The 12,117-nt window shown below is 30.6% G+C and overlaps 3 protein-coding genes across 3 annotated transcripts; 1 reads left to right on the top strand and 2 right to left on the bottom strand.

The window, feature by feature from the left end:
• Positions 1–2,638: 2,638 nt before the first annotated feature.
• LOC107942020 (uncharacterized) lies at positions 2,639–3,720 on the top strand. The gene is made up of 3 exons (XM_016875659.2): positions 2,639–3,206; positions 3,295–3,339; positions 3,408–3,720. Exons 1-3 carry the CDS (start codon positions 2,942–2,944, stop codon positions 3,548–3,550), a joined length of 453 nt encoding a protein of 150 aa, XP_016731148.1. The 5' UTR covers positions 2,639–2,941; the 3' UTR covers positions 3,551–3,720.
• A 3,323-nt stretch (positions 3,721–7,043) lies between these two features.
• Positions 7,044–9,057, bottom strand: LOC121223316 (uncharacterized). The gene is made up of 2 exons (XM_041104520.1): positions 8,894–9,057; positions 7,044–7,348 (listed from the first exon to the last, which is right to left on the bottom strand). Exons 1-2 carry the CDS (start codon positions 9,055–9,057, stop codon positions 7,177–7,179), a joined length of 336 nt encoding a protein of 111 aa, XP_040960454.1. The 3' UTR covers positions 7,044–7,176.
• On the bottom strand, positions 8,767–11,442 carry LOC107942029 (50S ribosomal protein L25). The gene is made up of 3 exons (XM_016875668.2): positions 10,877–11,442; positions 10,371–10,500; positions 8,767–9,364 (listed from the first exon to the last, which is right to left on the bottom strand). Exons 1-3 carry the CDS (start codon positions 11,300–11,302, stop codon positions 9,144–9,146), a joined length of 777 nt encoding a protein of 258 aa, XP_016731157.1. The 5' UTR covers positions 11,303–11,442; the 3' UTR covers positions 8,767–9,143.
• Positions 11,443–12,117: the final 675 nt, after the last annotated feature.

A 12,117-nucleotide genomic window follows, 5' to 3' on the forward strand; every position in this document is an offset into this window, starting at 1 on the left:
TTCCTTGTGTTATGGAGTCAAGCATGGCTTAGGAGTATTTTCTGGGCTATTAAGGATATATTTTCTTGGCTTAAGAGTTTGAATTATGACAATATGATTGTTGAATCTGCTTGCTTGGATGTTATGATGTTATGAAGGTAAGTTTGGTGTTTTACTCCAAGACTGTGTAATGTTGAGATCCTCTTTTCAACATCTATCCTTCCAGTGGACACGACAAAGTGTTAATAAATAACTCACGAGCTTATTTGGGTGGCGCCAATAGTGTTGATGGACATAGATCTGGGTATACAAAGTAAACCAACTGGCTTCGGTGTAGTCATCCCCCTACTTTAGTTGATTTGGTTTGTTTTTTGCCAATTTTATTTTATTGAAATTCGTGTTTTACTTTAAAAAATAATAAAGGATTAATAGTAAGATTCCAGTATTTTTTTTTTAAATTAACGTAAAATTTAATTTAAAAAATAAAAAATAAAAGCCAAAACCATAAAGAGATATATTATATTTTTGGGGTTGAAATTATTGTGAGTTTAAATGTAAATATAAATCGTACCAAATTCAATCCGCTTGCATTTAGGTTAGTTCATATTCAAAATCGACAGATTGAATAATTAAGCTTTATACACCTTGACTTTATTACACTGCTTCACGTGAATTCTCATTTAGGCATAATTATTTATTTGGACCTCTAATTTTATAAAAAAAGTCATTTTAACTCATCTAATTTTTCGCTTTTTTTAGCTCTTAAACTTACTCTTTTTGTCAAATAACTCCAAAATGAATGTAAAAGTTAACTTGTTTTAACTTTGCTGATGTTGCATACATGTGGATAACACATTAGTATTTAATTAATTTTTTTAAAATTTTAAAATTCAAAAAATATATAAATATTTTTAAAAATTAAAAATTATTAAAATAAAAAAAAATTATTTTGTAATATTTTTAAATTTAAAAAATTAATTAAATGTTGATGTGTCATTTACGTGACAATTTACATATGTGCCACATCAACAAAGTGAACAAACATTAACTTTTCCATCTATTTTGGAGTGATTTAAGAAAAAAATACAAGTATGTCAATAAAAGAAGCAAAAAATTAAATAGAAGGTTAAAATTATTTTTTTGTAAAATTGAACGGTCAAAAAAGTTAATATGTCACTATATCGTTATTTTGTTAACTATGCCAATTTTTAACAGTATTAATAGATGAATTTCTTAACAGAAATGACTAATTTACTTTTTAATCTAACGTATAAAGATTATTTTTTCTTTTTATCTTTTTGGGGTAGAGGAGGCAAATCCAATCTAACTTCTAATATAAGAGTTAGATAGTAATTTTACCAAAGTATATGATATTAATTTAATCGTGCCAAAAATTCTTAATCCTTAAGATTTAAACTTAATTACGTTTCTATGACATGAACATTTAATATTAATTTATAAACCAAGCATTGAAGAAAAAAAGAAAAAGGTAAAAGATATCACTCATGATCTAATCCTTTTACATATTATTGGTTAAAATTTGTTATTAGTCCTTATATTTTGAAAAAATTTAAAATTCAATTCATATATTAGGAAAAGGTTACAATTTAAAATTTTTTATTTTTTTTATTAAAAAAAACTAAGTTCCTAATAATTAAGTTCTGAAGTTGATGCAATTACACGAGTAATTGATGACAAATCTTGACAAAGAAAAAAACTATTTATGTCAACAATTGAATTAAATTTTTTAAATAAAAAAATAAAATTTTCAACTTTTTTACTCTATTAGTGATGAATGCAATGTTTTAGAAACCATATTTATGGGTAAATTAATTAAATCATTTATTTTCAGTTCAATCAATTCGATAATAATTAAGTAAATAATTAAATTTTTATAGAATTAAAAAATATTATAATTTGGTTCAACTGGTTCAATAGACAATTTTATGTTTAGATTTTTGTCTTTTATCGATTTTGAATGATTCACTCAAAAGTCGATTCAATCATTTTATCTAAACCGGTATATCAACCAATTCCTGATTCAAACTGTTTCAAAGGAAAAGTGAATTTAAATACACTTGAACCGACATCTTCTTAATTGCCGCAATAGCAATGGTACTAGTTAAACTAAGACTCAATCGGCTTGAAACTTTAATTTTGAATTATTATCTTATTCATGTATTAATTTTCTTTATTCCATAATTCTGTCCATGTCCCCCAATTTATGGTAAAACTACCATAAGGGCCCTATGCAATTAGTTGATTGTATTTTGCTTTTTTTTACTAAAATATTATAAATTAATATCTATACGTTAGATTAAAGAACAAAGCAATTTGATCTTTTTGTTAAAGAATTCCATCCATTTTTGCTATTAAAAACTAATCTCTATACGTTAACATGAGGTACATATGGCATGTTACGTGTCACTATCTTGTCATTTCGTCAACTATGCTAATTTTTAACAATACAAATGAATGAAATTTTTAATAAAAATAACCAAATTACTTTTTAATCTAATGTACAAGACTAGTTTACTCATTTTTTTAAGTAAATAAGATAAAATACAATTTAACTTCTAATGCAGGACCTTCGGGATAGTTTTACCCTAATGTATATATTTTTGGTAACATATATGCCCAAAATTTTAGCGTATCCTTTGTCCTTACAATCTTTTAAAAAAAATAAAATTGATTCTATATCATTAATTAGTATATTTATTTTGATTTATTAATTAATTTTAGAATTATTCTTTCCTTTTTTCTTAAAATACCCGATAATTAATCAATTAATGCTTAATTAAGATAATATACTCTCAGCTAAGCAACGACGGCTTGAGAAAAAACCTAAATTATTAAGCCGACTGTCACACATAGTCATTTTCCTTCAAGAAAATAATACTCAAAAATATACATCTTTTGTATCGCTTCACCTCTTTCAATTATTTTTTCTCTCACTAAGAACATGCAAAGACAATCCTTAGGCTCGCCTACCTCTAAGCTCCATATCCATGGAGGAGAAGAGATTACCGGAGCAATCGTCGACGACGATGACCGCCGCAAAGACAGTAAGTCTCGCCGATTGACGTTTTCGGCTTCTTCTTCTTCGTCGTCGCCGTTGTTGTTGCCGTCGTCTCCTAAGTCTGAGAAGCTCATTCATCTCATTCCTATTCTTACTCTCCTTTGCTTCCTCATACTTTACTTAAATTCTCACAGTCCTTCGCAATCTGGTACGTTCTTTTCGGTTCTCGAGATTAGGACTCGAGGCTACTCATTTAATCTTCGTCGTTCGTTTATTTTATTTTGTTTATGTTTCAGATTTGGCAGCTTTTAATGGATTCAAGCATTCCTCAAAGCATTTAGGTATAATGCAGCTTCAACTCACCTTTTTTTTTTCTTGAATTTTTTTTAATTTTCATCGTTTTCTCCAGATTCACGTGAAATCGGCGAGGTAAGCCGATTTATGGAGTTCCGGAGAGGCGATGTTTTGGCGATTCGAAGCCAAAGGAACTTGCAAGAACTCGATAAGGACATCGTCAAGTCTCGGCCACACCGGAAAGTCGCCGATTTCTAAGCGGCGTACCGTCGGTTCATCTTTCTCTCTCTTTCCGCCGTTGTTTCGTTTCATGCTCTAGCTGACTATAAGTCCACACGTGCTGGTCACACTTGCACGTGCGAGGCATTTTTTTGTTTGCACATGTAAATTTAAATTGCATGTTAATTTGTTGGCTTGTGTGAGGCAAATATCTTAGCTGGCGCTACGTGTGTAGGGCTTGATCGTCCTTGTTCACATAAAAACATATAATTTATATATTCTTGTATATAAATTAATAAAAAAATAAAAATAAAATGGAAGAAACTTTTTGAAAAATAAAATACTTCAAATTAAAAATTTCGAATCGGCTAATGTGCGCCTCTTGGGAGTGGTGGGCGTAAGTTAGTGAAGGAGCATAGGGTGGAATCCAGCTGGAAAATTCAGACCGTTATTACTCCTCGTGTTTCGGTTGGGATGCCAGCTAGAAAGTTGTACTAATCGCAGGAACCTATTAACTGCTCCAACAGGATAATCCTACTATTTGATTCAGTGATTTTTTGGGTCTAATTTAATTTTTAGTCCTTTTATTATGCTAAAATTTAAGATTTAATCCCCTCACTTTAATTTAATATAATTGGATCTTCTTTTATATTGTTATCATTAGGTTTTGTTGTCAATAGCTATTGTTAATTTAATATGGATTTTTTAAAAATAATTGTTGAATGGTTCATTGAATTTTTCTAATAATACAAAATTAAATAAAAAAACCTCTCCGGCCCTTTTAGTTCCAATATCGAATAAATTGGACATTCTAAAAGACCACAATGTTATTGTTTTTTGTCTATTATACATAATATTGGTTGGTATGGTGTCATATTTAGCCATTAATGTTTATATACAGAATGTATAAATTTTGTGGTCTAAATTTGTTAAATTAAAATTAAATTAATAGAATTTGTAAGCTTTGGGGGTAAGTTTATTGTTATACTAATCAAAATTATATACAGTTGATGAAAAATATTAACGTCGTGATTAATTATTTTTAGTTACTCATTATCAAAATTGATAGAAGTTAAATTACTCTAATTTTTTTATACACAATAATTTATTTAAATATCGAAATTGAAAAAAATTAGAGATATTTTCACCCAAAAAGATCACTTTAATATTTACAATCTATATTTACAATCTTTTAAAATTGACAAAAAATAAATTACTCTCTATTTAAATAAATTAATTTGCTCAATATCGAAATACCTTAAAAAATATCGCTTTAATATCTGCAATTATTGTTATTATTAATTTACCAGCTCTAAGTAAAATTAAAGTGTGTTTAGGCTTTAAAATATTTAAAAACTTTGGAGTTAGTGGGGGGTTTTATTGATAAATTTTAAGCTGCTTTATGAGTGATGGAGAAAGCAATGGTGGTTTGGATTAGAACGAGAGGGGTTACACGTGTCAAAAGTAGAGGTATGATGTTGCGTCAACAACAAGCCACAAAAATTGTCGGTGGTTACCCAAGAATCCAATTGGTTCAAATTGCCTTGTATTCCTTGCTTTCGCCATTGACTTTACTGTTTGGTAAAAAGAAACATAATTAGTTTTAACAGTGAAAATGGAATTTTTTTTTCTTTTCACACTTTCGATATTCCGTAAACTAATGTCTTCGGATCCCATAGTTTTTTCTTTTCTTTTTGTGTTTGTCGTGAAAATGAAATGAAAAGTAAGTTAGAAATGCAATGCTTTGTATGGTTTTATTTGTACGTGTCTGCCATGCAATGCAGGGTTGATAATAAGAAGTGGTGATTAATTTCTGGGGTTTTAATCAACATGTTTGAAGTTTTAGTTTTTTTTTAATGATTAAATTTAAAATTAGTGTTAATTGAAAACTTGATATTATTAGTTTTTGTTATTACGTATTTGGTTTGATTGATTTTTGGGTAATATTTAAAGTTTCTTTCTAAATCATTAATTGAAGAAAAAACGTGTTTATGCATATTCGAATTCACGTTTTGCATATTATTGCAATAGTAATATTGTTGAGCTAATATTTAAATTTAAATTTTAAAAAAAATCGTGTAATTCAAATCTAAAATTAAAAGAACAATTATCATATGATGATTAATAGATCAGACTCCGTTGACGATCTTAAAAAGATAATTAAAAGAAAATAAAATTCAAAACTAATACAATTTGTGGGCGTTTACAGCTATACAATCATAAGTCTAAAGTTTGACTATTAAGCTTAGAAATGAGAGTATAATAGTGGTTCTCAATAATTGAGCTGACGAAAATTATGGTCTACATCCACATATGCCTCGGTAGAAAGTGGATTCAAGACTCGAGACAGAAGACGAGCACAATCAACTCACACCATGCCGTCGGAGTCGCGCACGATTACCCCGCACGCTCCTTTCCTCTCGGTTGTCCTCCAAACAACATCTAAGTCTAAGCTTGAGCACATCTCCACTATGTGCTTCCCATTTTGCAATAATGGGCTGGATGGGCAGCGTCGGCACATACAACAATATGTGCACCCTAAAGTCCTTGTGCAACATTTGTTGTCATGATCAGTACAAAATTTATTATTTTTGGATGTTCTAATTCAGTTTTAATTATTGAGGTAATGATTACAAAACTTGAGAGGCAACCTATTGTAGTCTAACACCCAAATTCTAGCAGCCCACCTTGTGGATTTGATCCTCATTTTCTTAACCTTTCTTTTTCAATGAATTAAATAAAAAATAATAAACGAATGGATGCTTTGCAGATAATGTTGTGCGTTTGGTAGGCTGCTAGTGGGCCCCGGCGTCACGATTGTACCTCAAAGACACTGTCTCCATATAGCAATATTTACGGCGCTTACACCTTTGATACCCGAGTTTGATTATTATTTTTAATATTTTTATTCAATATAGTATTATATTTTGGTATTTAATGATAACTGCAGTACCGTTTTAGTGTTTAACTCGGGTTTTAGAGTTGATATAATAAGAATTTATAGTTAATTAATAATATTTGCAATTAAGTTTTATCAAACCTACTCTAAAATCTAAATTAAATCACATTCATAGGATTGTATTTGACAAATTAAACGTAAAGTTAAAAAAAATTCACAATTAACACTAAATTTATTGTATTAAAAAAGTATGAAAATTAAAGCTAATAATATTAGCAATTAACTTTCATCAAATCAACCCTAAAGCTTAAATTAAACACTAAAAGTTAACACCGTTACTTTTAAGTATCAAAATGTATAACTTTTATTAAATACAGGTACTAAATTGAAGCAAAAAATAACCTAAATATCACATTAAAAACGAAAACCGCAATTTATTCTTGGGGCTAAAATAAAAGTTTAAAAGTTAAACCCAAATTCTAATTAGGGGCAATTTCAATTTTTAGTTTCATTTTCTTGGTTTAAATTAGTTAAGCTCAATGTTTGAAATATATAGGTTAAAATAAACAAGATTTTACTCTTTCTATTAGGTTAAAAATCTCATTCAAATTATACTAAATTTAAGTAGAGGGATTGAATGTCAAATTTTAGCATAGTAGAGGGACCAAAAATAGAATTAGACCAACAAACAAACATAGTTTATAAGGGATATTAGCATGGGAACAAACAAACATGTTCTTCAATTGCCAGAAGCACAAAAGGTAAGTTATGGCCAAATCAACGTATTACCACATTCCGCATGAGCGGAACATGTAGTTGCTTCGTCGACAACAGCGACATTGGTGACCACCGTCGGATTGACATTATCGCTACCGCGAAAACAAAGTGCGAGGGGACAAGGACATGCTTGCAATAAAACTCCGCCTGAAATAAAGTACCTGCACTCAAAAAATCATACCACATGGCAATTGATCACTCAATTAAATTATCTCATTCTAATAGCAGAAGATTAGGGTTTAAAAAATATGATTTTTGTTAAGAGAAAGTCGGACTTGCTTTGAGAGAAGTCTTTGAAGTGTTGTTCAGGGAGTCGATAGACTCCTCAACGGTGAAGGTATTGTGCCCAGGGTGTCTATGCTCAGTTTTATACTCGGATTTTATCTCCAGACTCCGTAGAGAACCCTTGATGGCATATTAAAAGTTTTGTATTTAAAAATTAAAGTACAATTGAAAATACATATTCAAATTTAACAAAAGTGGGTTAATATTTTTTTAACAATATTAGAAGAATAGATGAACCAATGGCATAATTAGACCATATTAATTAGTAAATTTAAGCTTTTGAATAAAGATTCCTCCACCAACCCCAAACTATGGGCTTTTTATTTTATTTTTTTTATTTACCTACTTTTCTAAGTTGTTTAAACCACAAGACACATTTGCATCTTATATTATTTATTATCATATGTGTTGCATGTATGCAAAACTATCGATTTAGGTCAGATTAATTTTGAGTCAATTTAATTTAAAATTTTTGAATTATTTTAGATTTAAGTTGATTTTGTTTAGAGAAGTGTCATATATATCATTATCTTGATTAATGCTTTCTTCTAGACCTATTAATTTTAAATGGAATCTGAAAATTTGATTCAAGTAATTTAAATCCAAATTCAACCCAACTCAATTTGATTATTAAAAAAGTTAACAATCTAAATTTGTCCAACCAAAATATAAATTGAGTGACCTAAACTCGAAATTAATTAAAATATGAAATATTGTAAGCCTAAAATAATTCAAATACTAAATTCAAACCGAACAAAACAACTCAAACCTAAAATAATCCAAATCTGAAACTGTTCCAACCCAAAATTACCCAAAACCTGCATGAGTGTAACATGTAAGTTTGGCACCAACGACAACATTGGTGGCCACCGTCAAGGGCGTAGATAAAGGCCAGGCCTTGGGTCAAGGGCATAGCTAGAGAGCAGGCATCGGCTCCCTTGGCTCAATAAGAAAATTGCTTTATAACCCTTCCCTAAAATTAAAAGATTCAATTTAGTCCTTTTAACCTTTAATTAAATGAAAAAAGTTTATTTAAGCCCTTTTAAAAATTTAAAATTTAATTTAAACATTTTTAATACAAGATTTTTAACTTCACCCCTGACTACTGTTGGATTGCCGTTATTACAAGGGCAAGCTAAATAAGTGCCAAACTCCGTCATTCGACTCAAACCCGAAATGACCTAAACTGACCCAAAACCAAAGCCTCAAACTCAAAAAGACCATAAAAATAAACTAGAGAGAAGACTAAGAAACAGGAGACAATCTCCAAATCAATATCAATGGACACTACATCTATCATGAAGCTTCAATAATTTTATAACAGAGAACACATTTAAAATTTAAACACCAATTTCAAGTACCTTATAAATAGATCCTAAATCATCATTTCTAAGAACTACAGTTCAATTGGAAGTGTTTACCTGATCAATGGAATGAAAACAACAAATTCAAAGGGGCATATAATGCAAAAGGATTTCACTTTTTGCAAACTTTCAATCCTCAAGTCACTCCATTGCAATGCTTGATCCTCCACTGGTATTAAAAAGCTACAAAGGGACATTAACAATGATAAAGATGAGAGCATTGATTTTAAGCTCACTCAATGCCCAGTTCAAAAAGCGGAGGTAAATATTATTAATACTAGGCTTTCCAAAATCCGAACCCGAGTCCTTATTTCTTCCTTTGTTGGTCCGAAACTCTAGCTCCCATAATCTTACAAACAGGCTCGTCTTTCGACCGAAGAAACTTTAGAGCAGGATGAACCTTGAGGTCTCCTACTAACAACTTCTGACCACCATCCAACTCGCTTAAATCAACATCAATATATGGAGGAATAATGTCTGGCGGGCATAGGAACTTAACAGTTCTCTTGATAGTATTCAAGAACAACCCTGAAAAATATTTAAATATATGCATGAAAGAATTATATTAGTTATAACAATATGGGAATGCAACAAATAAGATGGTAAAAATACTATAGAGGCTCCTTTACTAGGAGTCAGATTGCATATTGTTCTCTTTAGTCAAAAAATGGGCAAATTAATCAACGATCAAAGGGTAAATTGGTCTTTCTATTAAAATTTGCATCCATTTCTACTGTTAAAAATTGGTCCCGGTACATTAGCATGAGGTACATGTAATTGTCTAGTTTTTTAATAGTATAAATGGATGTAAATTTTCAGAAAAAAGATCAGTTTGCTCTTTAATCTAATGTCTAGGGACCAATTTGTCCATTTTTTACTAAAGTGGGCAAAATGCAATCTTGACTCCTAGTACAAGGGCCTCCATGATTATTTTACCAAAATAAGATTCATATGGACAAAGTAAATTATATGAAATATATTAACCTTTGAAGTAAGGATTTACTTAAAGGCAACATAAGATTTTGAGACAAATATTTAATGGCTTACATCAAACAAAATGCTTCACTCGCTCGTTCCATCTAAAACTACTAACAACAATAGTGTGAGCACTGAGCACACCACTAAAGAGCGAGGCAACGTTTCTCGTACATACTAGCAAGTTATTGCGTTGAACAATCTCTGAATGTCTAACTGAACATCCTTACATAGGATGATCAGAATTAACATGAAGGTTATTCATACGTACTAGGGGAAGTTTAAAATTTAATATACCTATACATTATCATAAAGGGCTAATAGAAACCCGAGATAATATGAAAAACTAACACCTAAGCCCTTCGATCTCGCCACTCATAGTTCGCACTTGGACATACACTTAAATCCAAACTTTTAGCCATTTAAGTAAATTTGGTGGATAGAGGCGAAAACAAATACCAAAAAAATTGCAATTAACATTTCACATTTACAGTCCACATAATCGAAACATTTAAGATTCAAGTATCAAATCCAATGAAGTTCATTGCAATATTTTTACCTTTCCTTATTCCAGGGCATACATCTTCTCCTCTAAACACAAGAGGAATATCCACTTTCAGCAAAGCATTGGAAGGTGCCCGTATGAAGGTTACATTAAGAGGTGCATCAGTCCCCGCATGCAAATGAAGCTGAAACATCGATTCAAAGTTATATATACATCCAAATTCAATGGAAAATACAGCCGACTAAAGGAAAAAAGAAAACCCAAAAATCCCAGTGAAGCTTAAAAATTGACTCAAATTTTTATATATACATTCAAATTCAAAGAAAAATACAGCCAATTAAAGAAAAAAAAACAAAAATCCCAATGAAGCCGAAAAATCGGTTCAAAGTTATATATACATTCAAATTCAATGGAAAATACAGCCGATTAAAGAAGAAAAAAAACCCAAAAATCCCAATGAAGCTGAAAAATCGATTCGAAGTTATATATACATATTCAAATTCAATGGAAAACACAGCCGATTTAAGAAGAAAATAAAAAGAACCCAAAAATGCCATTACCATTCTAGGAAGAACCCGAACTTTCTCAATCAAATCACCAGTCCCAAACTCCGATCGAACTTCAAGATCAAAAAGCCTAGAGAGAAAAAACGATTGACCCAGATGCTTAACCAGTTTTCTGATCTGATTAGTTTGAACAGATATGAGTCTCTTATTGCCTCCATGTTGACCATCTTCTTGTTCGAAAACGATGCTTGGGACTCGACCCACTTTCCTTTCTTTGGTAGAGATGTTTTTGCCGGAGGTTGAACGTGGAATGGCAAGAATAGTCTCGGCGTATTTAGGATCAGGTTTGGGGAAAGCTTCAAGGTAGGTTAATGGAGATGGTGAAGATGATTGGTCTAAAGCAAGAGCGGCTTGAGAGAAGAAACGGAGATGAAGGGTTTTGTGGGAATGGGATAGTGTACGGTGGATTAACGTAGCCATTACCGGTGACTGCAAAAAGAGGGGCTGAGTTTAGGGTGTGGGGGGGTTAAGGGAGGTTTTCGTGTTCGATGGCTGAAAATTTTGGGGGTTTAAGGAAAATGGGCCGAAAATGTTAAGGTTCGGCCTTAGTTTTCTTTCGGTTAAGTTCTGCCATTAGTCCCTCTACTTTAATTTGGTCATTTTTAATGCTTATATTTTTCAAATTCTAAAATTTCAGTCCTCTCCAACTAATAACTATTAACTTCATTAAGTTAAGTTCTACTATTTCTAATTTTTTTTGGCAACATATTATCATATATGTAATGTCATTTCATCTTTGTTATTTCCACATATTACTCATTAAAAATTCGGTTAGTAGGTTAACGAAAATCATTTGTGTCAAGACCAAAATTTCAAATTTCAAATTTCAAATAATATAGGAACTTAAAGTTATCCAATTGGAGAATATTGACTAAATCTACAATCATATGCATGGTACAGAACTAGTAATTGAACTTAACCAAACGAATTTAAATGCTACTATTTGGGTTAGGATTGAAATTTCAACATTCGAAAAGTATATGGACTAAATCCAAAAATTTTGTAAATTACAAGGATTAAAACTAGAATTTAACCTATTATATGCTACTTGATTTGAACAACATGTAACCAAATTGATCAAACCATCAATTGTTGGTTTGACCGATCCAATTAATCCGAGTGGTTCAAAGGAAACAAATTATCAAAAATAAAGAATATTTAAAAAATTATATAAAAGAAAAGGTTTAACAACAATTCAATAGGTTTTTTTAGCTTTGTCCAGGTTTGCGGCTCAA

The sequence above is a fragment of the Gossypium hirsutum genome, chromosome A03, assembly GCF_007990345.1.
Source record: "Gossypium hirsutum isolate 1008001.06 chromosome A03, Gossypium_hirsutum_v2.1, whole genome shotgun sequence".
Lineage (NCBI taxonomy): Eukaryota > Viridiplantae > Streptophyta > Magnoliopsida > Malvales > Malvaceae > Gossypium > Gossypium hirsutum.

Coding starts and splice junctions, on each gene's coding strand:
- LOC107942020 (XM_016875659.2), top strand. CDS start 2,942: ATGCAAAGACAATCCTTAGGCTCGCCTACCTCTAAGCTCCATATCCAT. Junction 3,207..3,294: donor TCACAGTCCTTCGCAATCTG/GTACGTTCTTTT, acceptor TTTATGTTTCAG/ATTTGGCAGCTTTTAATGGA. Junction 3,340..3,407: donor GCATTCCTCAAAGCATTTAG/GTATAATGCAGC, acceptor CGTTTTCTCCAG/ATTCACGTGAAATCGGCGAG.
- LOC121223316 (XM_041104520.1), bottom strand. CDS start 9,057: ATGCTCTCATCTTTATCATTGTTAATGTCCCTTTGTAGCTTTTTAATA. Junction 7,349..8,893: donor GTTTTCATTCCATTGATCAG/GTAAACACTTCC, acceptor TTTTGAGTGCAG/GTACTTTATTTCAGGCGGAG.
- LOC107942029 (XM_016875668.2), bottom strand. CDS start 11,302: ATGGCTACGTTAATCCACCGTACACTATCCCATTCCCACAAAACCCTT. Junction 10,501..10,876: donor TTCGGGTTCTTCCTAGAATG/GTAATGGCATTT, acceptor TCGATGTTTCAG/CTTCATTTGCATGCGGGGAC. Junction 9,365..10,370: donor ATGCCCTGGAATAAGGAAAG/GTAAAAATATTG, acceptor AATATTTTTCAG/GGTTGTTCTTGAATACTATC.